General features: G+C 42.7%; 1 protein-coding gene across 8 annotated transcripts in view; it reads left to right on the top strand.

The window, feature by feature from the left end:
• The window catches only part of Zdhhc20 (zDHHC palmitoyltransferase 20), a 59,014-nt gene that overhangs the window by 6,602 nt on the left and 27,413 nt on the right, over positions 1 to 24,999 (top strand). For all 8 annotated transcript variants that reach the window (XR_012907993.1, XM_075950123.1, XM_075950126.1 and 5 more), the window contains exons 2-5: positions 5,400 to 5,426; positions 7,360 to 7,386; positions 12,465 to 12,568; positions 23,173 to 23,293. Coding sequence is in view for 7 of the 8 variants with exons in the window: in XM_075950123.1 (XP_075806238.1) it covers positions 5,400 to 5,426; positions 7,360 to 7,386; positions 12,465 to 12,568; positions 23,173 to 23,293 (279 nt within the window). In the remaining variant the exon portion in view is untranslated. The remainder of the gene's footprint in view (positions 1 to 5,399; positions 5,427 to 7,359; positions 7,387 to 12,464; positions 12,569 to 23,172; positions 23,294 to 24,999) is intronic.

The following is a 24,999-nucleotide window of genomic DNA, read 5'->3' as shown; positions in this document are numbered from 1 at the left end:
TTTTAAAAATACAGGCCCAGACCCGGTAGGATGTCCTTCAGTGTGGATTATCTCTAGTTTCAACGCAGGGATTTCGAGGAAGGACTTGCTGCTCAGCAGTAGCAAGTGCGGTCTGGAGGCAGCAGCCCAGCTCTTTCTGTGTGATTTGCCTCGCCCAAGGTCACACCCTTTCTGGTGCAGTCCGCTGGAGGTGCCTGAGAGGTGGGGCTGGGCTGCTCCCTGCAGAGCTCCTAGCCTTGCTGTTGCAAAGCCTGTGCTCCCTTCACAGCGCCCCCTCGGCTCTGTTCTGCTTTGCTTCCGCTTTTTGTCAGTTTCTTCTGGAAAACAGACCGCACTTCAGGCTCTGTCTCAGCACCCGCCTTATGCTGAGTCAAGGTTTCTATTGCTGTAATGAAAATAAACACCATGACCAAAAGCAGCTTGGGGAGGAAAGGGTTTATTTGGCTTACACATCCCCATCGCTGTCCATCATAGAAAGCAGTCAGAGCCGGAACTCCTGAGCTAGGAGCAGAGCAGAGGCCAGCGAGGATGGCTTACTGCCTGGCTCTGCTCGGACACCAGTCACAGACTTCCTGTGGCCAGTCTTACACGGGCAGCTTCCAGCTGTGGTTCCCTCTGTGTTAGTCTAGCTTATGTCAAGTTGGCAAATACTAATAAAATAAAATAAAACTAGCTAGCACAACATTTGATTCTACAGAACTCAGCCTAAGGTATCTTACCTTGTATGGAGCACTGAAACTCTGACTCATCTGTTCCTGGTACTGGCCCTGGGCTCCTATATAGTGTCCTTTGAAGATTAGTTTGCTTTGTTTTTGTTTGTTTGGTTTTGGTTTTTTGAGACAGAGTTTCTCAGTGTAACAGCCCTGGCTGTCCTGTAACTCCCTCTGAAGACCAGACTGGCCTCCAACTCATTGAGATCTGCCTAAAGGCATGAGTCACCGCCACCCAGCTACTTTGAAGATTCTTGCTTGTAAAAAAGAAAAAAACAGTAGTTACCAAATGGTGATTTTTTTTTTAATGCCACCATTTTATCTACATTTACTATCTAGAGTTCTGTAGGCGGGAATAACCTCCCTTCCTATATATTTCTGTGTGTGTGTGTGTGTGTGTGTAGGAGAGGATGACTTGCTGGAGTCAGTTCTGCCATTTTGGGTCACAAGTGCCTTTACTCACTGTGCCAGCCTGCTGGTCCAGCCTCCCTGTTTAGTTGATACATTTGTTACCATGAACATGCAGTTCTGAATCCCATTTTATGAGTTTATCTTGTTGCTTAAATTGTCTCTGATTAGGACAATAGGAGTCACATCCCCGTTTCTGCAGCCACCCTCACTTATTTCTGCCACCATAGTTTTTTAAGGTTGGTAATTTTCCTGATATTGGAATTGGCTGTTTCAAAGTGGACCTAATCTGATTTTTTTTAAATATTTATTATTTATTATGTATACAATATTCTTTCTCTGTGTATGCTTGCAGGCCAGAAGAGGGCACCAGACCTCATTACAGATGGTTGTGAGCCACCATGTGGTTGCTGGGAATTGAACTCAGGACCTTTGGAAGAGCAGGCAATGCTCTTAACCGCTGAGCCATCTCTCCAGCCCCCCTAATCTGATTTTTTAAAATAAAACTATTCAAGCATTAGAAGAAACGAAAAGTGGATAATCCCTAAGGAGACACCAATGAAAGCCCCTCGCGCTGTAGCTTAGAGTGCCAGTTCTGGTAGACAAAAACAGAAATGGATAGACATAACTAGTTCAGGATAAGATGACAGTGGCTTGTAAACATAAGATGTTCATGCTCATCTACAAGTGCAGACTATAAAATTACCCTGCAGCACCAAGAGTTTGCAAACACTTAGACTAGAAAGACCCAGGGTGTGCATGCATTGCTTAAAGGAATACAAAATCCTTAAAAAGGTTTTTGGGAAAAGCTAAAAATACAACAGAAATGTACTCTTAGTTCTGTAATCCTGCTGTGAGGATTCCGCACTGAACATAAGCTTCCACGAGTAAACAGCACATTCACAGGGTTATTTATTGATTGTTTGAATAACACAAAATTGGAGGCAACCCAGATGTCCACTCATAGAAGCCTGATTGTAAAACAGAACACCCACATGATGGGAGACAGCAGTGCTTTAAAAATAGATGTGTGCTACTGTGTCGTGATTGCTAGAGTGTCTAAGACATTTCATAAGTCGCCTGGCCTTGAGAAGTCACCGTCTTCCCCCCAAACTCACAGAGATCCACCTTTCTCTGCCTCCACCATCGTCCCTGCTGGGTGGAATGGCTCATGCTTTTAACCCCGGCACTCAGGAGGCAGAGGCAGGTGGATCTCTGTGACTTCAGAGTAAGACCCTTAAAGGGTATCTACAGTGAAGCCAGTTTGCTGGCGAATGAGCTTCATGTAGCCAGACTGGCTGTAGATGTACAACTACACTGATAGGAACATTAGATATTTTCCTCTAGGGCTAAGTAAGGGCTGTGAGGAAGTGAGACTAAGTTGTTAGATGCCGGCGCTGGTGACAGATACATACAGCTGGCAGAATGGAGGAGCGTGTATGTAAAACACCTGAACTCCCTTCCCTTTTCCTTTATGATGTCTTTGAGATGCGTTTCTCAGTAGTCTTGGCTGGCCTGCCTCTGCTCCTGAGTGACAGGTGACATGTGCCGCCACACCTGGCTTGAATTCTTTCTTAAAATTCTTTCAGCAAGGCCAGCCGGTGGTGGCACACACCTTTAATCCCAGCACTTGGGAGGCAGAGGCAAGCGGATCTCTGTGAGTTCGAGACCAGCCTGGTCTACAAGAGCTAGCTCCAGGACAGGCTCCAAAGCTACAGAGAAACCCTGTCTTGAAAAAAACCAAAAAAAAAAAAATTCTTTCAGCAAATGGTTTTGCTTTTGCCTTCCCCTCTGTGCCTCCGCAGTTCTGGAAACATTTAAATTCTACTGTTAATAAACAGTAACAAAGGTTTACACTGATCCTCCTGATGGGTTTTCAGTAGTGAGCCTGGGCACTCAGACTTCTAATCTTTTGGCCTTACAACAACAGGGTTGGTTACTGTCAGGGCCAGTTGAACGGCCAAATAGCATTAATTTGGACCATGTGATCACCACTCTTCTCATGAAACCAGATGTCCCAGCAACAAAGTGCTGATTGCCTAGAAGACCCAGTTTCAGTATTGAGCCTGATCCTCTCCAGGGGGACACCGGTTTGCCTTGGTCAGGCCCATGCAGCCTGCCAGAACTGTGGCTGTCTTTGAAGATGAGTAGCTGTGAGTTCCTAACCACATTGGGTGACACCAGAGGAGGAAAGCTGGGGCCACTCTGGCCCTTTTTGTTCGTTTCTTGCATTTGTCGCACTCTATGATGACACCCTTGGCCTGAGATTCTTTGCCATAGTCTATGACACACAGCTGCAGCTAACTGTACAGTCAACATTTCATTCCCTAGTTTCTTCATGTCTTGACCAGTGTGTCACATTTGCATGCACACCATGAAGACAAGCTTGTTGTAAGGATGCGGTTTAGAGTTTTTGTGCTGATGCTGTGAATGCCGTGCTCTCCTCCCGTGTTTGCTGTTTTCCAGCTACCACAGTCCACATGACAAGAGCGCAGCATTGGCTTGGCTAAGGCTCTGCTGCACCATCATAAAGAGAATCTTCAACCTTTTTTTATCTATAAAAAAGTTCTTTTTTTTTTTTCTGGGCAGTGGTGGCATATACCTTTAATCCCAGTACTCTAGAGGCAGAGGCAAAGAGTGAATTCGAGGCCAGCCTGGTCTACTGAGTGAGTTCCAGGACTCCAGGGCTATGCAGAGAAACCCTGTCTTGAAACAACAAAATAAATTTATTTCCACATTTGCTTATTGTGTGTGGCGCCATGGCAAATGTGCAGGGTCAGAGGACAATATGGTAGAGTAGGTGGTCTCCTTCCGCCATGTGGCCGCAGTGAGTGCTTGAACTCAGGTAGTCAGGCTTGGCAGCCCTATCACCTTGGAGTCTCCACCAGCCCTCAGTTTTGTTTTTTTTTATTTTTATTATTATTATTATTATTTTTGCTTTTTCTTGCAGAGGACCTGGGTTCATTTCCCAGGACCCATACAGCAGCTTACATCTGGGACCAGGAACAAAAGCAGTACACCAATATTCAGGCCAAACCCCCATATACATAAAATAAAAATAAAAACTTATTTTTTTCTCCCCTGAGACAGTATTTCTTTGTGTAGCCTTGGTTGTTCTGGGACTCACTTTGTAGACCAGGCTGGCCTCAAACTCAGAGATCTGCCTGTCTCTGCTTCATGAGTTCTGGGATTAAAGATATGCACCACTATGCCCAGCTAATAAAAACTTTAAAAAAAATAGTACAAAATAGAAAAAAATGGAGTACCTTTTCTCTGTCAGCTACCCTAACTTGAAAACTTTACATGTATACATGAATTATTACAGTCTTTCCCTAAATATGATGGTTACCGTGCTTCAGTTAAAATGAAATACGAATGTGTGCATAGGTCAGAAGTCCATCTGACATCGTCCCTCGGGAACTAGGCACCTTGATTTGTATTATGTTTCCTTTCGTCCGGCCTTGCCCAGCTGTGCTGTTCCCTTACACCCGCCCCAATGGGTGCCCAGGTGAGGTTGGCTGGCCACCCAGGGGTCACACAACTAGGATTCCAAATGCTCGCCTCCCGCACATGGGTAGGGGATCAGCACACACCCTTGTGTTTCCTCAGCCAGTGCTTTGCCAGCTGAGCGTGTACTGTATTCTAAAGAACAGCCCTTTTCTCGCTGCGGTAAAGGGCTCTCTCAACACACTGAAGTTTAAAGAGGTCTAAAAATGTTAAGTAGTTGCATTGTTAATGATAGAATATTGTTGTAATAAGAGCGGCGGGGCTGCATCCCCAGCACCCCGGCCGTCTGGCTAGCTTATGCCCGAAATAACAACACACAAACTGTATTCATTTAAACACTGCTTGGCCCATTTCTATCTAGCCTCTTCTCGGCTAACTCTTGCACCTGAACTAGCCCATTTCTAATCATCTCTGTAGCTCCGCTAGGTGCACTTACCGGGAAGATTCTAGCCTACGTCCATCCTGGGTCGGAGCTTCATCGCGTGTGTCTCAGAGAGCAGAGCTATCACATCTACCCGGGAGAGGGGAGCATGGTGTCTCTGCTCCAGAGAGCAGAGCTGTCGAGTCTGAGCTCACTTCCTCTTCCTCCCAGCATTCTGTTCTGTTTACTCCTCCCACCTATGTTTTAACCTATGAGGGCCAAGCAGTTTCTTTATTGCTTAACCAATGAAATCAACAGATTGATATTCCCACATCAGAATGTTTTTCAGGTTTTATGAAAATGAAACAAAATTCGTGTATAAGTATATTTACTCTTATTTTTTTTTCTTCCAGTTACTGTTTCTGGAAAAGGAGAAAACGGTAAGACTCTCATAGTCTCACTTTAAGTAGAGTCATTTGTAACCGTGTACTTTTTACCTAGTGTGAATTCATGGGGTTTTGTTTTCCTTAAAGAAAGAATGTGTCTTTAACTTTTTAGTTAGAAGGAGAGAGTACTTCTGCTGGGTTTCTTCCTAGGCATGCAGTATCTTAAATGACTAATGTGGCTATGTTTTAGCAGGCTCCTAGCACTACTTTGTATAAATTCATGTGATTCTGCTTGGTGTTTCCCTGGAGCTCTGTCTGTTTCAGTTCTGGTAGCAGCCTTCACTGGGCTGGGGAGGAAGTCTGCTTCATAGTATCTAAAAATAAGCGGAGATGTTTCCAGGCCACCCATACTGAAACTCTGTTAATTGTATTAATAACAGAAACTATGTTAATTGCATTAATGTTTGACCCATGGCTCAGGCATATTCCTAGCTAGCTCTTAGGTTAACCCGTTTCTATTTATCTGTTATCGCTACAAGACTGGCTTACCAGTGCCACATTTATTTCTTCAGAGGCTACATGGTGTCTCCTTCCACTCTGCACACGCACTCTTGTGTGCTATCTGTGTGTTTGGATTTCCCGCCTCACTTAACTCTGCTAAGCCATTGGCCGAAACAGCTTCATTGTACAACTAATAAAAGCAACACATATAGGGAAGGACATCCCACATCATCTAATCCTAGGGATGGTTCCATTGTTCATATATTTGTTTAGAATAGTATGTTATTACACAGATACTTAATCAAACCACCAGACTTTAAATTTGTATTATTAGGTAAAGGGAATAAATGAGTTAATAATGATCAACAAACAATGCTTAGGGGAAAAGATCTAAGAATTTCACTGGAGCCAGGCAGTGGTGGCACACGCCTTTAATCCCAGCACTCGCGAGGCAGTGGCAGGCGGATCTCTGTGAGTTCAAGACCAGCCTGGTCTACAGAGCTAGTTCCAGGACAGGCACCAAAGCTACAGAGAAACCCTGCCTCAAAAAACCAAAAAAAAAAAAAAAAAAAAAAAAAAAAAGAATTTCACTGGAATTAAAAAAAACTTTAGTAGTATCATTGAAGTAAAATTTCAAAAATAAAATTAGATTTTTAACATAAAACGCAGAGGCTTCTAAAATAATTTACAGTTAAACAGTACACAGCTATTAAAATTTATTTTATTTTTGTTTTTTCCAGACAGTTTTTTTGTATAGCTCTGACTGTCCTGTAACTTAGTTTATAGACCAGGCGGGCCTCAAACTCATAGATATCTGCCTGGCTTTGCCTCCTGAGTTCTGGGATTAAAGGTGTGCACCACTATGCCCAGCTAATAAAAACTTTAAAAAAAATAGTACAAAATGGAAAAAAATGGAGTACCTTTTCTCTGTCAGCTACCCTAACTTGAAAACTTTACATGTATACATGAATTATTACAGTCTTTCCCTAAATATGATGGTTACCGTGCTTCAGTTAAAATGAAATACGAATGTGTGCATAGGTCAGAAGTCCATCTGACATCGTCCCTCGGGAACTAGGCACCTTGATTTGTATTATGTTTCCTTTCGTCCGGCCTTGCCCAGCTGTGCTGTTCCCTTACACCCGCCCCAATGGGTGCCCAGGTGAGGTTGGCTGGCCACCCAGGGGTCACACAACTAGGATTCCAAATGCTCGCCTCCCGCACATGGGTGGGGGATCAGCACACACCCTTGTGTTTCCTCAGCCAGTGCTTTGCCAGCTGAGCGTGTACTGTATTCTAAGGAACAGCCCTTTTCTCACAGTGGGATTGAGGAGAGCGGTAAAGGGCTCTCTCAACACACTGAAGTTTAAAGAGGTCTAAAAATGTTAAGTAGTTGCATTGTTAATGATAGAATGTTTTTCAGGTTTTATGAAAATGAAACAAAATTCTTGTATAAGTATATTTACTCCTATTTTTTGTCTTCCAGTTACTGTTTCTGGAAAAGGAGAAAACGGTAAGACTCTCATAGTCTCACTTTAAGTAGAGTCATTTGTAACCGTGTACTTTTTACCTAGTGTGAATTCATGGGGTTTTGTTTTCCTTAAAGAAAGAATGTGTCTTTAACTTTTTAGTTAGAAGGAGAGAGTACTTCTGCTGGGTTTCTTCCTAGGCATGCAGTATCTTAAATGACTAATGTGGCTATGTTTTAGCAGGCTCCTAGCACTATTTTGTATAAATTCATGCATTTCTGCTTGGTGTTTCCCTGGAGCTCTGTCTGTTCCAGTTCTGGTAGTAGTCTTCACTGGGCTGGGGTAGGTCTGCTTTTACAATGCCTAAATCTTAGGAATGGTTCCATTGTTCGTGTATTTGTTTAGAATAGTACATTATTACTCATAGATATTTAATCAAATCACATTTTAAATTTGTATTATTAGGTCAAGGGAATAAATGCGTTTATAATGATCAAACAAATAATGCCTAGGGGAAAAGATTTTTTTCTACGAATTTCACTAGAATTGAAGAAAGCTTTAGTAGTACTATTGAAGTAAAATTTCAAAAATAAAATTAGATTTTAACAGACAAAAACCCAGAAGATTCTGAAACAAATAATTAACAGTATTAATATTTGTTTTATTATATTTTTGGTTTTTCAAGACAAGTTTTTTCTATGTAGCCCTTTCTGTGCTGTAACTCACTTTATAGACCAGGCTGGCCACAGACTCACAGAGAACCGCCTGCCTTTGCCTCCCAGGTGCTGGGATTGAAGGTGTGTGCTACCACTCCGTGCTTGATATTTTTTCTTATTACCGGAGATGATCATGCCTGATTAAAGTTGCCCTTAAGGATGCTTTTCAGTAACAGAAGAGACAGATTCAATCTTGGAAGTCCTGTCTTTCTTTGCATTCTTTCAATGCAGAATTATTTTATGTGTATTGATAGTATAGACACAAATGAAGGGATTATCTGAAGATTTTATTTTGTGTATTTTGAGGGCAGGGTCTTTGATGTAGTTCAGGCTTTCCAGGACTGACTTTGTATCTTTAACTTCAGATTCACCTGCCTCCGCCTTCAAATGATGACGTTACAGATATATAATGTGTTCAGCCTCCAAATATTGATGTCATAGGCGTATCCCATCTGTTCAGCCTTGACTTTATTTTTTCTTTCTTTCTTCTTTTTTTTTTTTGTTTTATTTTTGTTTGTTTGTTTTTTTTTTTTTTTTCGAGACAGGGTTTCTCTGTGGCTTTGGAGCCTGTCCTGGAACTAGCTCCGTAGACCAGGCTGGTCTCGAATTCACAGAGATCAGCCTGCCTCTGCCTCCCGAGTGCTGGGATTAAAGGCGTGCGCCACCATCGCCTGGCGACTTATTTTCTCAAAGTTCTCATTTGTACTAGTATGTATTGCAGTTTTTTTTAGCCACATCTTAAAAGAATATTTTCCTCTTTTTCCCACTTGTTAAAAGCAGTCTTGAAGTTTTGTGATACATTGAGTTACAGGTGATTTTTGAACATAGATTTTGATTTATAGATTTAGATTTTTCTTAGAGCTTTAATTTTTTTACAAATATTTTTACTTTTATACATTTGCTTTTTCACATTGGGTATGTGCGCACATGTACACACACTCAGAGGAGGACAACTTTGGGGAGTTGGTTCTCTCCTTTTACGGTGTGGGCCACACTCTCAGTTTGGCGAGTGCCTTTACCTGCTGAGCCATCTTGCCAGCCCACTTTCATGAATGTGACTCAAATTTTTCCTCTTAATAGTCATGGAAGCTGGGTATGTTGGAACATAACCCAGCACTTGTGAGGCTAAGACCAAGAGCATTATGGGTTCCCGACCTGTAAGCGGAGCCATCTTTGTCCTGCCCTGTCATGTAGTTGCTTTTAAACAATCACTCGGATGCTTAGTATTAATTATGAAATATTTGGTCTGTAGTTCAGGCTTATTACTGACTAGCTCCTCTATTTAAATTAACCCTTTTCTGTTAATCTATATGTTGCCGTGTGACCGTGCATCTTGCTTCTTGGGCACCTAAGTTTCTCTTGACTCCACCCTTCTTTTTCCCTGTATATATGTGTGACTTTCCCACCTAACTTTATTCTGCTTGGCTTATAGGTTAATTTAGCTTTATTATCAACCAATGAGAGCAACAGATTTTTACAGAGATTGGAAAGATCATCCCACAGCACAGGCCAGCCTGGTCTATAAGTTTAGGATCAACCCAGGTTATATATCAAGACCCTGTTGCTGGGCAGCGATAGCATGTGCCTTTAATCCCAGCACTTGGGAGGCAGAAGCAGGTGATCTCTGAGTTTGAGGCCAGCCTGGTCTACAGAGCAAGTTCCAGGACAGCTAGGGCTGCACAGAGAAACCCTGTCTTGGGGGGTTTCAAGAGAAACCTTGAGGGGGAAAAAGGAGAGAGAATTGAAGGGCAGCTCAGTAGTAGGCTACTAACACACACACACACACACACACACACACACACACACACACACACACACACGACTCTAAGTGGTCCCCAGCCCTCCAGCCCCTTAAGAAAAAAATAGCACATCACACGAATTTGAATTTAGTTAAGAGCAGTATTTTCTTTTATTATTATTTGTTTTTGTCTGTTAATTATATCCCAAGTATTGTGCTAAGAAGTTAATTATATTTAACTGAAATGTGTTTTAAAACAAACCATTTTGTGTGTATGGAGAGTAGAAATTTCCTAAAGGAATAGTAAATGTTAAAAGTTGAAGCATCTGTTTATGCTAATCTTAGTTGTAAGTAATCAAGTTTAAAGTACTTGTGTGCTGACATCTGTCTTAAATGCTGTGACCCTTTAATATTGCTCCTCATGTATTGGTGACCTCCCCAAAACTATAAAATTATAGTTATTTTGCTACTGTTACAAATACTAATGTAAATAGTTTTGGACATAGAGGTTTGTCAAAGGGATCCTGGTCCACAAGTTGAGAACCAATGGTGTAAGTGAAGACTGACGGACAGGAAATGAATACAGGACGTACTGGTGAACTAGCACTTCAGAGTCAGTGAGTGGCCTTAGAGCTGGGTCAGAGAAGGGAGTGAGCCCCCAAATGGGTTCCCAAAGGAAAAATCAATCACTCAGTGTTGGTTGGTTGGTTTGTTTTTTTTTGGGGGGTGGGGGGTTGTTCTTTTGAGACAGAGTTACTCTAGCTCTGGATCCTGTCCTAGAACTAGCTCTGTAGACCAGGCTGGTCTTGAACTCAAAGAGATCCACCTGCCTCCACCTCCCAAGTGCTAGGATTAAAGTTGTGTGCTGCCACTGCCCGGCAACTCAATATTTTTTGAGTCCACTCAATAGACTACAAGATTTGACCTGAAGGGAACAGACAACGTAGAGAAATGCAGCTTGCTGAGGAGCCGGAATGTTTACAGTGGACAGCATTAGTGGAAATGAAAAGAAAGAGTACTTTAGCTATAGGAGGAAGTCATGAGACACTGGCACAGAAGTAAACTGACTAGTTAAATGCTGACTAAAAAAGTGGAGGAAAACAATTTTCGGTGACAGAAGTGAAGAACTTTAGATTTTTATCAAGCAGTTATGAATTTCAGTTCTGGCATTAAGGCTTCTTACAAGTGACATTAAAATTCTCTGATCCTCGTGTTTACATGCCTAAGGTTAGAAAGAAAGCCGGTGTCCTATGCTAAGAGGCTTTCAGTAGGAAGAAATGAAGAATTGAGAAGCTAAAGTCAACTGTGACTAGAAAGTCTCCTATATTAATTTATCATTCTTAAGCATCTGATGACTATAGAAACAAGTGTTTTATCGAAGTCTGCGCAGTTGTGAGGAAAAGTAAGTTCTGAGAGTGGAGAGAACTTTATAGTCTGACTTTAAAGATGAATTGAGTTCAAACTTGTCTTCAGAGTGTGTTTGTGTAAAATTTCACACCAAAACACGTACAGGGTTCAGCTCTGGCCATTGATTCTTGCCTCTTATAAAAACTAACCTTGCTCATTTCAGATAGAAAAACTGCAGAGCACAACAAAAGGCTCAATATTACACCAGTGAGTGATAGTTGGAGTCCCAGATGTCAGCTGTGACACTAGTGTACTGGAAAAGATTATGGCAGAAGTTCACAGTGGCTGACTTTTTTTTGTTACCCTATGTTGAACAAGAGAATAAATTTTAGAATACTCTAACCCAGACAGAAATTGTTTTTCAAATTTATTCATTATTGTTTAGTAAAACTTTTTGTCTTTCTGTTTCCAGTTCCCCTTGGTGTGATGTTTATAGTGGTGGATCCTTTTAAATAATTTTTAAGGTGGTGAGAATTAACATTTAAGGAAAACTCAATTACAGCGAGCAGCAGCTGTGTGCACATAGTTCGCACCAGTTCTGTCCGGCCAGCGTGGCAGGAGAAGCAGAGGCAGGAGTAAATCCAGGCCATCTTGGACTGGAAAGTAAGTTCAAGGCCAGCCTGTCAAAAACTCTCTTTTCCAAAGTTCTAGCCTTTAATCCTAGCACTGGAGGCAAAGGCATAAGGAAATAGGTGAGCTCAAGGCCACCCTGGTATCCAAAGCAAATTCCAGGACATTCAGGGCTATTACACAGAGACACCCTCAAAACAAAAGATTCAAACCCAGTTGGGAGTGGTGGCACACATTTTTAACCCAAGCACTCAGAAGGTAGAGGCAGGTGGATCTCTGAGTTTGATTTTGAGACCAGCCTGGTCTACATGGTGAGTGCCAGGAATATGTAGGGAGGCACCGTCTCAAAAAAGAAAGGAAGGAAGGAAACCAAACTCAGTGAGCAAAAATTTTCAAAGGTTTTTTTTTAACTTAGAGCCTCAGCAACTGAATGTAATTAATTCTCACCAAATGTAGCCTTTATTCATAAAGTTAGGTTTATAAGCTTATTTTATAACTTTACACCTTGAAATAACAAGGGTAGCATATATCTTTGTATCTCTTACTGTTGTAGCATAAAGATAAAGGAGTTTATATATTTGATATTTAAATGAAAGTTTTTATTAAATCAGGTCTTGTGACCATACTGTTCTAATGTATTTTTTTCTTTTCACCCAGACTCAATAAAATATTATTTGTTTTTATTTACCAGGAAAGACCGTTGTTTACCTTGTGGCTTTCCATCTGTTCTTTGTTATGTTTGTATGGTCCTATTGGATGACAATATTCACATCTCCTGCTAGCCCCTCCAAAGAGGTAAATTTTATGTTGGTAAATTGTCAAATGCTTGTCAAATGCTTTAACTGATTATGGAATGATATCCCCTGTGTTACCTGTGTTAAAACCGTGCATGATACATTTGTCTGTTTCCGTTTGTAAAATCCCTGGGTAGTGTGAGTCACTGACTTGTTCTCAGCACAGTTTACTGACAGCACAGTAAATGTTTAGCTGTCCTAACACTTTACTGGCATGCTGAATTTTCTTAACACTGGGGTAAGAAGTTCAGGGTCAGAATTGAGTTAGGTCAGCGGGGCTGGGTTTTAGAAACTCCTCCGTCATATTTTCTCAGGCACGAACAGTTGTGCTGTATCTAAATCACCTGTCACTGTGGAAGACAGTTATTCAGGGTTCGTCTTGCTGTGACTGCATTTCTCTGCTTGGAGGATGCAATTGGAAAATATTTTAAACATTTAAGTGCAGAAGGTTTTGCGACTGGAGTCTTTCTTACCTTGACACAGATGAGTTCTTCCTTGCTGAAATGTAATGTAGCATGGTGATGAAGCTGCCTCTCTAGGCTGGGCGTGGTGGTGGTTCACTCCTGTTAACGTAGCTTTCAGCGGGAAGATGGCAAATCCAAAGCCAGCCTTGGACACTGTGAGACCCTGTCCTCCAAACAAGCAAATAACATGTACACGCACACACACCCTGCACATGCGCGCGCATACACACACACACACACACACACACACTGCATATGCACAGAGTTAAGACTGTTTGAGGTTTTTGTTTTTCTACACATTAATTTCAGAGCTCCGGTTTTCTTCTCAGAAAATTGTGTCTGTCTCTGAGGGATGCATGTGAGGACTGACATTTTCCAATTTTTAAGATATTCCTGTTTCAAGATGAATATTCAAATATTGGATGATAGAAGTAATATCATTGTTTTCCTTCATGTTAACTTTTCAGAATTTGTTAAAAATTATAGACCATTTAATTTAAAATACCAACTTCCATTTAATATTCTATAGACAGTCTGTATACAGAAAATAAAGTCCCAGGTGTACCCTTGGTAAGATGTCACACAAAGTAGGCCAGGTGTCTTAGTCAGGGTTACTCTTGCTGTGGTGAAACACCATGACCAAAGCAAGTTCGGGAGGAAAGGGTTGATTTGGCTGACACTTCCACATCAGTGTTCATAGAAGGCAGTCAGGAAGGAGCTCACACTGGGCAGGAACTTGGAGGCAGAAGCAGAAATCATGGAGGGATGCGCTTACTGGATTGCTCTGTGTGACTTTCCTAACCCAGGACGGCCACCCTGGGGATAGCCCCACCCACAGTGGCTCGGCCCTGCCCCTTCCCTCGCCGCTGAAGAAAATCCCCTGCAGCCAGATCATAAGGAGACAGTTTCTTGAGTTTCCCTGCTTTCAGGTAACTCTAGCTTGTGTCAGGTTGGCATAAAACTAGTTAGTACGTCTGGCTACTCTTTAATCCCAGCTCTGGGAGGCAGAGGCAGATCTCTGAGTTTGAAGCCAGCCTAGTCTACACAGCAGATTCCAGGACAGCCTGAGCTACTTAGTAAAGAGACTGCCTCAGAAACAAACAAACATTACTTCCCAGAAACTGAGGACATATGTTAGCCATTATCCCAGCAATTTCAGGGACCAGAATATTCCGGTCATCAGTCACCTCATAACAAATCATTCTTCTGCCTTATTTGTACATAGATTCATTTCTCTCATTCTCATATGTTGTGTGTCTGCCTTTTCTTTAGCATTCTAATTATAGGGTTCATCTGTGTTGTTATAGGTCATTTTTGCTATTATTCTTCTGTTGTGGAGGATAATGTTGTGTTTACCAGGCCTGTTGTTTAGGGTGGTTACAGTAGGGCTATACATGGCTCTCTGGGACCGGAGCTGCTGTCAGTTACACGTATGCTGAATTTGAGCAGATAAGGCTACACAAGCTATTGCCAATTTTCCATTCGGAAAGTAAACCCATAAATCAAACCTAATTGTTTGTTAGATAATGTTCTTTGAACATTGGTAATGGTTAGTCCTTAAAGTTACATTACAAACTTCTATCCATTCATAATCTTTTAAGTTGAAAAATGCCTAACTAAGTGATTCTTAGTGATGTCTTGAAAATATAGGGCATGGAGGTGCATGCCTTTAATCCGAGCACTCGGAAAGCACGGGTAGGCAGGTTTACAAAGTAAGACCCTATTTCAAAGCAAAACGACAGAAGCTAAAAGAGTAAGCTTGTGTAACAAGTAAATGTTCCCAACACAGGAAATAAGTAGAGAATCAGAACAGCGAGAACTCCACCTCAGACGCTTGAGGGGCCCAGAATTGGTTCTGGAGTCACACCACTCTGCCACTTGCCAGCGGTGTCTCTGGAGATTTCCTTTACCGCTTCCTCTGGCAAATGAGATAGACAGCAGTCCCTCGTGGGAGTATCCCGCGTGGGATTGCTGAAGGACTGGATAAATAGTACATACACATAAAGTGTGTACAGTACTCTAAGAATGGCCTAACATCATGGGGCTGCTAAATGTTACTGTGGTGGTTTATTATATTGCCTCGACCTTACCTTTTTATACCTATTGTCCCATCCATTCTCACTACTCCACAGACTCTTACAGCTAAGTTTGGTCCACTGGCCCTGCCTAGAACTGTACGTCTGCTCTGCCATTATCTTAAGGTTCCTATTGCTGTGAAGAGACACCATGAACACAGCAACTCTTAGAAGGAAATCATTTAATTGAGGGGACTCGCTTAGAGTTTCAGAGGTTCAGTCCATTGTTATCACGGCAGGAGCATGGTGGTGTTAAAGGGGCTCGAGAATATATTTAGGTGTCAGGGATAAATACTCTCGGATACAGATCAGATGCCTGTGTCCTGCCGTTCTGCTCAGGGACCAGCTGCTCCTTGCTCTGACTCTGACCACCTGAGGAAGAGAGAGAGAGAGAGTGCTGAGGGAGAGGGGTCACACCTCTCTGGCTCTTAAGTGGTCACAGACAAGACCAAGCCCTAGGACTTGCCCCAAAAGTCATTGGCTAAATGGATTGGATTGAAATCCCACAACAATACCTCCTAATAATGCTGCTCCCTCTGAGATTATGGGGCCAGCTACATTCAAACTGCCACAGTACGGAGCTCACCTGGTACTTGGACATGTTTCACTTTATCAAACTTAAAGTCCCCGAGACACAGATTTTTCACTGTGTTCAGTTCTTCACAATACCCGCGCCCGAAAATCTGGCACACCATGGATATTTGACAAATGTTGAATGAGCTTTTAAGTCCTCAAGAGCCACCTAAACTAAGTCTTTTGATAGCCAAGAGCAGAAGTAAAACCAAAATTTGTTTTTCTCGTTGAGATGCCGTAGACTGATGGATAGCATTATAGATGAAGTTGCAGAACTCGTGAGCTTGCTGCTGCAGAACCGTTTTAGGTCAGAAGTGAAAGAGTGTAAGGGTTAGGACTCAGGGAATCAGATCGGCTTAAAAAGCAAAAACTAAATTTTTTTTAGGGGAGTTGAGTTACAATAATGCTGGAATTTCTTTCTAGCCTTGTGTCTGCTGGATTAGAGATTGCGTGGAAATCAGGAGACACCTGGTCTTTATGTGAAAGTCAAAGGTGGTAAACGAGCAAATGACAGAACAATTAGAAATTTAGAAGATTGAAGTAAAGTTGAAAAGTGATCCGGCCTAGCATAGCTGGATGAAAGTTACTCTGGGAGGAACAAGCTCCTTTTCGGTGGTAGCTAGGCAGTAGTGCTCAGGGAGGAGGTGGAGTCCAGCTGAGGTGTTTCTCAGTCTCTCCCTGAGCTTCCTGTTGTGCACTGCAGTGTCACCATTGTCTAAATCAGACCTGGTTATATACAAAGGCAGCGGACTAAAACCTGAAAGATGGCTGAAAGGGCAGCTGCAGACGTAAACAGCTGTCACCATGCCCCCTCCTTAACATAGATATCTGCTTGTTTTTCTTGTTTTGTTTCTGTCATTCTGGTTTTGGACAATGTTTCTTTTTGTAATCCAAGCTGGCCTTATATCTTGGCAGTCCTCCTACCTCAGCCTGCCCTGCCAAGTGCTGGGTTGTAAGCATGAGCCCCCATGCCCAGCAAAATGTTATCCTCTCTAAAAGGAAAATTGGACTCACCTGTAGGGAACTCGACAATTAGCTGATGCTGATTGGGGAGGACAGGTACCGGAAGGTGTATGAGAACTGCATGGGATGGGGGTCGGACCTGTACACCAATATAAACTATGGCACTACTGAGAGACCAGCACAGTCCACAGGCAAAGGGCAGTTTATAAAGGGAGAAAGGGAAACCCCTTGTTAGAAGGAGTTGGTTTGTTTTGATTGGGCATGTTAATCAGGACTGCCAAAAGGAGGCTTTTGATTTCTGAACTTTGATAGCTGGACCCTGGTTGGTCAGCCTTGGGAAGGAAGTCCCCAGATAAGAGAATGGGCCTTGGTGGAATGTAATCTAACAGCAAGGCAGAGGTAATGGGGAGGGGCAAGGCCTGTCAGGGCCAAGTTTGCCATTCCCTGACCTGCTAGAGTCTTACCACTGTTTCCTGCTTATAATTGTACAGAAATTGCCAGTCTACTGCAAGATACAGATCATGTTCATGCATGTGGTACCTAATAGGCCAGCTCTGCTCTGTAGCTGCAGCAATTCATCACCATTGCCTTTGCAGGGGAACTAGCTCTTCCAGCAGCAGGCTGTTCACATCCTGTTGGCTCTCACTGTTCCCTTGCCAAGATTTTTTCCTTTGTCTTTCTGGAAAACACCCCTTATCTAGCTTAGATACAACTGTCTCCAAGAATCTCATTTGAAATGAATATTTTATCTTACTTTGGAATAAAGATTACGATTAACATAGATTAAAGTCTTTGGTTTCATTAACGTGTATGATGTATTTTGATCATACTCAGTCACCATTATCTTACCCCAGCCCTCTGAATCCCTTTTCCCCAACAAGGTCCCTCCTTTGTACACACACGAATGTGTGATTATGGTTCACTGAGTCGGATTAGGGTGGCCTGCCTGAGCGTGGGTATGGAGTTACTTACTGGAGCATGAGCAATTTACCTGTGACCACACCACTGAGTAAAAATGATTCCCCCATCTCTGTACCATTAACTGCCAGCTCGGCTTAGGGTAAGGCCGTAGGAGCCTCCTATTTGTGATGGCGTGTTGACTCAGGCTTGTGCAGGTAGCCGTGCCTGCTGAGTCCATGAGTGCAGTGACCAGTTGTTGTCCTCTTTCTTATTGCTGCCTGTTATGCTAAGGCCATTCGAGTCAGCAGCTGCAACTCCACTGCTACCACAGAGGTTAGGCTGCGAGAGCCCAGCTGCAGCCTGAAGACACTCTGTTCCCTAAGGCACCGACTCTGTCTGAGTTACAAAGGGAACTTATCTGCATCTCTGTCCCTCTAAAGAACTCAAGATTCAAAGGTGCTAGTAGTAGACTCCTGTGTCTGTCCCCCCCCCCCCCCCAGGCTTGACTAGCAAGCAGCTCACCTCAGCCTCCCAAGGCAGCCTTCTGCTTTTTCTCACCCCACCTTAAAAACCCTTCTCCACCTGGCTTCTCCCACCCCTTCCTGTCAGCTAGTTGCTGACGCAGCCTCCTAACCACAGGTGACTTTTATTTAATTAAACAGATCTTTGCACCATTAAACAGATGCTCTAGAGCATAAACAAAAGTAACACACCTTAAAATAATATTTTACCAACGCCACGTCATGTCCAGAAAACAGTGTTTTATCACACCGTCCTTCTGTTTCTGCTGCCTCCTTCCACCGTGTTTCCTGAACTTTGGAAAGGATTCTGGAGATGTTGTGTTAAGGGCTGACCACTCAACAGTCAGCTTACTCTTAGCATTTTGGCCAGTTATAAGTCTCTCATTATTAGCAATCGGCCACAGCTGAGGCTGCAGCTCTGCTGCATGGGTACAGACTTGAGCATTATAAGACAGATGGACAACAAGAGTAATCACATGACATGTCCCTACCCCCACCCAACTCCACCTCCAGCCGTGGGTATTATCTAGATTTACACTACCAGGAATGTGGATGAGGGCATCAGGGCCTGTCAGAAAAGTGGTCGGTTACTTCACAACAGTCTTGCTGTTACTGCTCCGGTGGACACCTTCCTGGCAGGCACAGCTATTCTAGTGCACAGAGCCCACTGCTGGGCTGCATAGCACCTGTAATGCTATTACACTGGCTTGTATTTTTGGAATTCTTTGTTTGGAAGGCAATATTTGCTTTTATTCATCTTTTTAAAAATTTATTTTTATTTTATTGGTGTTTGCCTGTATATATGTCTGTGTGAGGATGTTGGATCCTGGAGTTGCCATGTCAGTGCTGGGAATTGAACCCAGGTCCTCTGAAAGAGCAGTCAGTGCTTTTAACCACTGAGCCATCTCTCAGGCTCCTATTTTAGTCATCTTTGGACCTGTGCCTTTTAAAACAGTGCTGACTTTAAAGATTCGCTATTTTTATGCAGAGTGTTCTGCCTGCGTGTATGAGTGTGCACTGCATGTGTTTTGGTGCCAGTGGAGGTCAGACAAGTGCCGAGACCCTGTTGTAAGCTGCCATGCCAGTGCTGGGAGCTGCACTCAGGTCCTCTGCAGAAACAGCACATGTTCTTAATCACTGGACCAGCCATCTCTTCAGCCCCACCGCCTAGCTATTGTTTTGTCATTATAGCTGTTGTTTTGTTTTGAGACAGGGTTTTAATATATGTTTATAATTAGACTCTGGAGTGAGCCTGTAGTCTGACTACACAGGAAGCTGAGTGAGGAGATTTGTTTGAATTCAGGAGTTTGGGATCACCCTAAACAATGTAGCAAAACTGTCCCTTTAAAACAAAAATAATAATTTTAAAACATTTATTCTTAGTCATTTTGCTGCTGAACCCTGTGATTGAACCCAGGACTTTGTGTATGCTAAAGGCAAGCTGAGCCATCCTTGGTCTAATATTTAAGTGGAATTTTCTGAACATTGAATTTAAGGTCATAATGGCATATTGTAATTTAATTTGAATTACACTCAGTAGTTTGAGTATACCCTGATATCTGAAATTTTTTCATTTGTTTTAAGCTTCTCATTGTTTTATAACTATCTTAGGGTGTCTATTGCATGAAGAGACACCATGACCACAGGAACTCATAAAGGAAAATATTTAATTGGGGCTGGCTTACAGTTTCGCAGGTTTACTCCATTGTCGTCATAGCAGGTGGCATGCAGGCAGACACGGTGCTGCAGAAGAAGCTGAGAGTTCTATGTCTTGATCCACATGTAGCGGGGAGAGAGTGTCACAGTGAGTGTATGTGAGACCTCAAAGCCCACCTCCACAGTGAGATTTTCTTCAACAAGGCCACACCTCCTAATAGTGCTACTCCCTTTGGGCCAGACATTCAGACACTTGAGTCTGCGGAGCCCATTCTTAGCCAAACCATCACAATAACCTTTGAATTCTGAATTCAAACCATCGCAGTAATGGTAAAGATGGGTACACAAATGTGCAGTCAAGCCAAGGTCTGAAATATCACTACAGGGTAGATATCTCAGCCTAGAGGAATTGCAGATTTCTGACCAGATTCTCTGCTAAATATTTATTGAACATCATACCATGAGATTTTATCTTTCTTTTTGAAAGTGTTCAGCTGTCTGTGAGGCTGAGGAAAGTTTGTGAAGATGTTCACCTTAAGAGAGTATGCATGTGTTCTGACTGCTCTTTCTGTTGTTCACTTTGTGAAAGCAGTGCTGGAGAATCCAGGAAGACAGCGTTAGCATTCGGATGCACTGTGCTTGTTGGAGAATCTAGGAAGACAGCGTTAGCATTCGGATGCACTGTGCTTGTTGGAGAATCTAGGAAGACAGCGTTAGCATTCGGATGCACTGTGCTTGTTGGCATTTCGTAAGCAGTTGGTGATAGCAGTTGGAAGAAGCTAGAGCATTTACCTTAGTGGTTGACACAGAGAAGAAGAGCCAGAGAGTTCAGACCACCTGTGTGCCAGTGATGCTGCAGTCTGGAACCCCTGACTTTCCAGAGTCACAGCTCTTGCCTTACTTAAGATATAGAAAAGTCTGTGTGACAGTGGGGCAGCTTCCCGTTTGATTAGCACAGATCAGTGTTTCTTAAGTGTGACCGTGTGAAAACACGAGCAAAAATAGAGAGTCAGTGTTGTTAAAATATAAAACATTTAAAAAACAAGTCTGTTATAATTAATTTTAAAAAGCAAATCTGTGAAATAGACTTGATTAAAAATACAGAAAATCCTAGTTACAAGAAGTCCTAGAAGATGGAAGGACATAAAAAGAAGAGAAATTAAATTCATATTTGGCAGGGAAAAGGTTTCTGAAATTAACCCAGGTGGCCTTGAATGCAGAGGAGAGAGGCTTGAACATTCAAGGCCAGCCTGGGGTACACAGCTGGTTCTAAACCAGCTGCGTAGCGCAACCCTAATAAACTAGAGGACTCCATGATATTTTTGTGTGTTTTGTTGTTTTAATTTGTTTTGATTTTTTTCCTTTGGTTTTTGTTTGTTTTGGAGAGAGAGAACATGAAGTTGGTAGGGAAGTGGGGAGGATCTAGGAGTTGGGAAGGGAAAAATATGATATATGAATATGATATATTATATGAAAAACTATACCCCCCCCAATAAAAACCAGCCAAAACACCTCTGAAAGGAATGTTTTATTGAGGAAAGGAGGTTATCAATGAGATGATGAACCCTGGTAATTCTGGAGAGAATAGCACAGTTGGTTGGCTTTTCAAAAATAAAAATGATGGGGCTGGAGAAGTAGCTGAGCAGACGGGAGCACTCACTGCTCCCAGAGGACCTGGGTTCAGTGCCCAGCATCATGACAGATGGTGGCTTCAAAGCGCTAAATCCGGCTCCAGGGATCCAGTATCTCTGGACTCTGCTAGCACCTACACTGACGCTCATATACCCACACGCAGGCATATACCTACATGTATTTAGAAGAAGAAAATAAAGGTTAAAACAATGGAAAGTATGAATGGGTAGCTTTTGATGGCACTTAGGCATTTAGAAAAGGAGCCCCAAACATGGGGTTCTTGCCAGGGATCTTCCTCTCACCTGAGCATATGAACCTTTGTCTGGCCTTGTAAAAAGTAAAAGTTTTGGGGGACTGGAGAGATAGCTTAACGGTTAAGAGCACTGGCTGCTCTTCCAGAGGACCTAAGTTTGATTCCCAGCTCCCACATGGTGGCTCACAACCATCTGTAGTGAGATCTGGCACTCTCTTCTGGCCTGCACGTGTACATGCAGTGCACTTGTACATAAAATATAAATAAATAACTTTAAAAAAAAAGTTTCTCTAGAATTCAGCTCGGGTCAGAGAAGCTTCCTTTCGTAGAGGGTGGCAGCATTACTACAGAGACACATAGCTGCTCAAAGCACAGAAATGATTTGCTGAGTGCTCAGCCTTTAATGGGGCGTCTGTATCGCTACTTCCGGGACTCAGGGAGAATTGGGAGGAGACAGAGAGTAGAGGGAGCAGGGTGTGGTGATGCACACCTTTAGTCCCAGCGCTCAGGAGAGTGATTGAGGAAAAGACACAACACTGATCTCTGACACCTCTGCACGCGCGCGCGCACACACACACACACACACACACACACGTATGTATACAGCATTAGCATACATGTACATATACCCACTGTGAACACATACATAAACATGCAAGTGGAGAAGAAAAACACTTGGTAGTAACTTTTACTTTACGTACTTAGTTCACTAGCAAATATTTCATATTTACTTATATATATGCTTATTTTAATTTCATCTGTTGTTACATAATTTTCTTTTGTCAGACCTTGCAGCCCAGGTATTTACTTATGGCAATCTTTTGCTGCCTTCCAAGTACTAGGATTGTAGGCATGAGGCATTATTCCTAGTTAATAGTAACTTATAAAAAAAGAAAAATTACTTGGTGTCACTAGGCAGTCATTTTTCCACTGAGCCATATTTCCAGCCCCCAATATTTTTTTACTGAATGAATAGATGTGTTAAACTATTTTTTTTTTTTTTAAATTTTTGAGTCAGGGTTTCTCCGCAGCAGTTGGTTCCTGTCCTGGAACTAGCTCTTGTAGACCAGGCTGGCCTCGACTCACAGAGATCCGCCTGCCTCTGCCTCCCGAGTGCTGGGATTAAAGGCGTGCGCCACCACCGCCCAGTTAAACTATTTTTTATTAAGGATTTTAATTTCATCTGTAAAAGGCAAAGGTGCAAAAATAGTGGATTTCCTGCCCTATCCAGTCATTACTAGGAAGCACTAATACTTTTTTTTCCCCCAAGGCAGGGTTTCTCTGTGGAGCCCTGGCTGTCTTAGAACTCCCTTTCTAGACCAAGCTGGCATTGAACTCACAGAGCTCTGCCTGCCCCTGCCTCCCCAGTGCTGGGATTGAATCACATGGCAGTACCACCCAGCCTAACTCCTTTAGTCTGGGCAGTTTTTGTTAAAATGTACATAAACTTAAGTAAGTAAGAAACAAGTTTTGTTCTGCTTCATGAGACTCCCCCTATTTTAGATAAAGCTTTTCCTCAGCACATTAACTAAGAATTACGGGTTTAGTAGTTATTTCTCTCTTTCTAGTTCTACTTGTCAAACTTGGAAAAAGAACGTTATGAGAAGGAGTTCAGCCAAGAAAGACAGCAAGACATTTTAAGAAGAGCCGCAAGAGACTTGCCTGTCTACACCACATCAGCTTCAAAAGGTAAGAGAAATCGGCTGAACTTGGCAAAGGAGTTTTAAATGTCTCTGTCCTGATAGATCTGCTTGGCTTGACTAATCCCTGCATGTGATGCCAGGATCACGGGCTCCTGTTGAATGTATGTTGTGCAATATTTCAGATGTAAATGGATGCTTACCTATATTGATGCAGGTTGTTGGAGGGCTTCACTCTCGTGAGTCTGGGTTTGGTTTGTCTCGTTGCCTGCTTTCCTCTAACACTCAGCCTTTCAAGTACTGCTCCCAGAACACTATCATCTATGCTATGAATTCATCTATGCTATGTCCTGAATAATAAAAAGAGCTAAAGAATGTATGAAAAATGGGAGAATTAAAGACAGCAGGGAAGAAATTGACCAAATTTAAGATTTTGTGAGGCCGTGAACTCTGAGCTATGTGCTGGCTCGTTTTATGTCAGCATGGCACAAGCAAGAATCCTCCGCAAGGAGGGCGCCTCAGTTGAGAAAATGCCCCCATAAGAAGGGGCCGTGGGCCAGCCTATTGAGCATTTTCTTAATTTGCCATTGATGGATGAAGACCCAGCCCATAGTGGGTGGGGTCATGCTGGGTTGTAGTCCTGGGTTCTATAAGAAAGCAAGCTGAGCAAGCCATGGAGAGCAAGCCAGTAAGCAGCACCCTTCATTGTCTCTGCATCAGCTTCTGCTTCCAGGTTCCTGCTCTGTTGGAGCTCTTGTTCTGACTTTCTTCAGTGATGGACTATGGATGTGGAAGTATAAGCAAATAAACCCTTCCTCCCCAACTTGCTTCAATTCCCAGCAACCACACGGCGGCTCACAACCATCTATAATACCCTCTTCTGGCTTACAGTCATACATGGAGGCAGAATGTTGTATATATAATAAATAAATAGGTCTTTTTTAAAACAGTAAGAAAAGAAAAACCAAAGAAACAAGTATTTAAAAACCAGTTTTTTAAAAAAAAAAATCCAGCTTTGCAATGAATGCCTGTATCCCTGCAGGGTGAGAACAGGCACTTCCTGAGAGCACTGGCCAAAACAGCCAGCTGCCTGCTCAGTAGGAGATCCCATGTCAAGGCAGTGGAAGACGGATTTTCTCCTGGTCTCCACACGAGTGTGTACTATATGTATACCATTCTACACACAGGCCAGGCGGTGGTGGCGCACGCCTTTAATCCTAGCACTTGGGAGGCAGAGGCAGGCGGATCTCTGTGAGTTCGAGACCAGCCTGGTCTACAAGAGCTAATTCCAGGACAGGCTCCAAAACCACAGAGAAACCCTGTCTCGAAAAACCAAAGACAAAAAAACCCATACTACACACAGGCAACACATGATAAAAGATATAGTTAGCATATTAAAGTATAGGATACTCTGTTGCAAATGGGGGGTGGTGGCACACACTGTTAATCCCAGCACTCAGGAGGCAGAAGCAGGCAGATCTCTGTGAGTTCTGAGACCAGCCTGGTCTGTAAAGCGAATTCCACAATAACCAGGTGCGCCACCACCACCCGGCGAAGTTACATTGTTAAAAACGCTTAAGAGATTAAGTAAAGGTGTTTTGGTATATTATTTTTTTTTGTAAATGAGACCACTATGGGATCTTTAAGGTACATTGTACAGATTTCAGATTGAAAGGATAGAAACAGTTCAGAAAGCCAAAGGAACTCTAACCGTGAATTGTACAGAGGTCAGAGTACGCAATTTGACTGTACCAT

The sequence above is a fragment of the Microtus pennsylvanicus genome, chromosome 15, assembly GCF_037038515.1.
Source record: "Microtus pennsylvanicus isolate mMicPen1 chromosome 15, mMicPen1.hap1, whole genome shotgun sequence".
In the NCBI taxonomy this organism is placed as follows: Eukaryota; Metazoa; Chordata; class Mammalia; order Rodentia; family Cricetidae; genus Microtus; species Microtus pennsylvanicus.
This window is presented reverse-complemented; position numbering and strand designations above follow the sequence as displayed.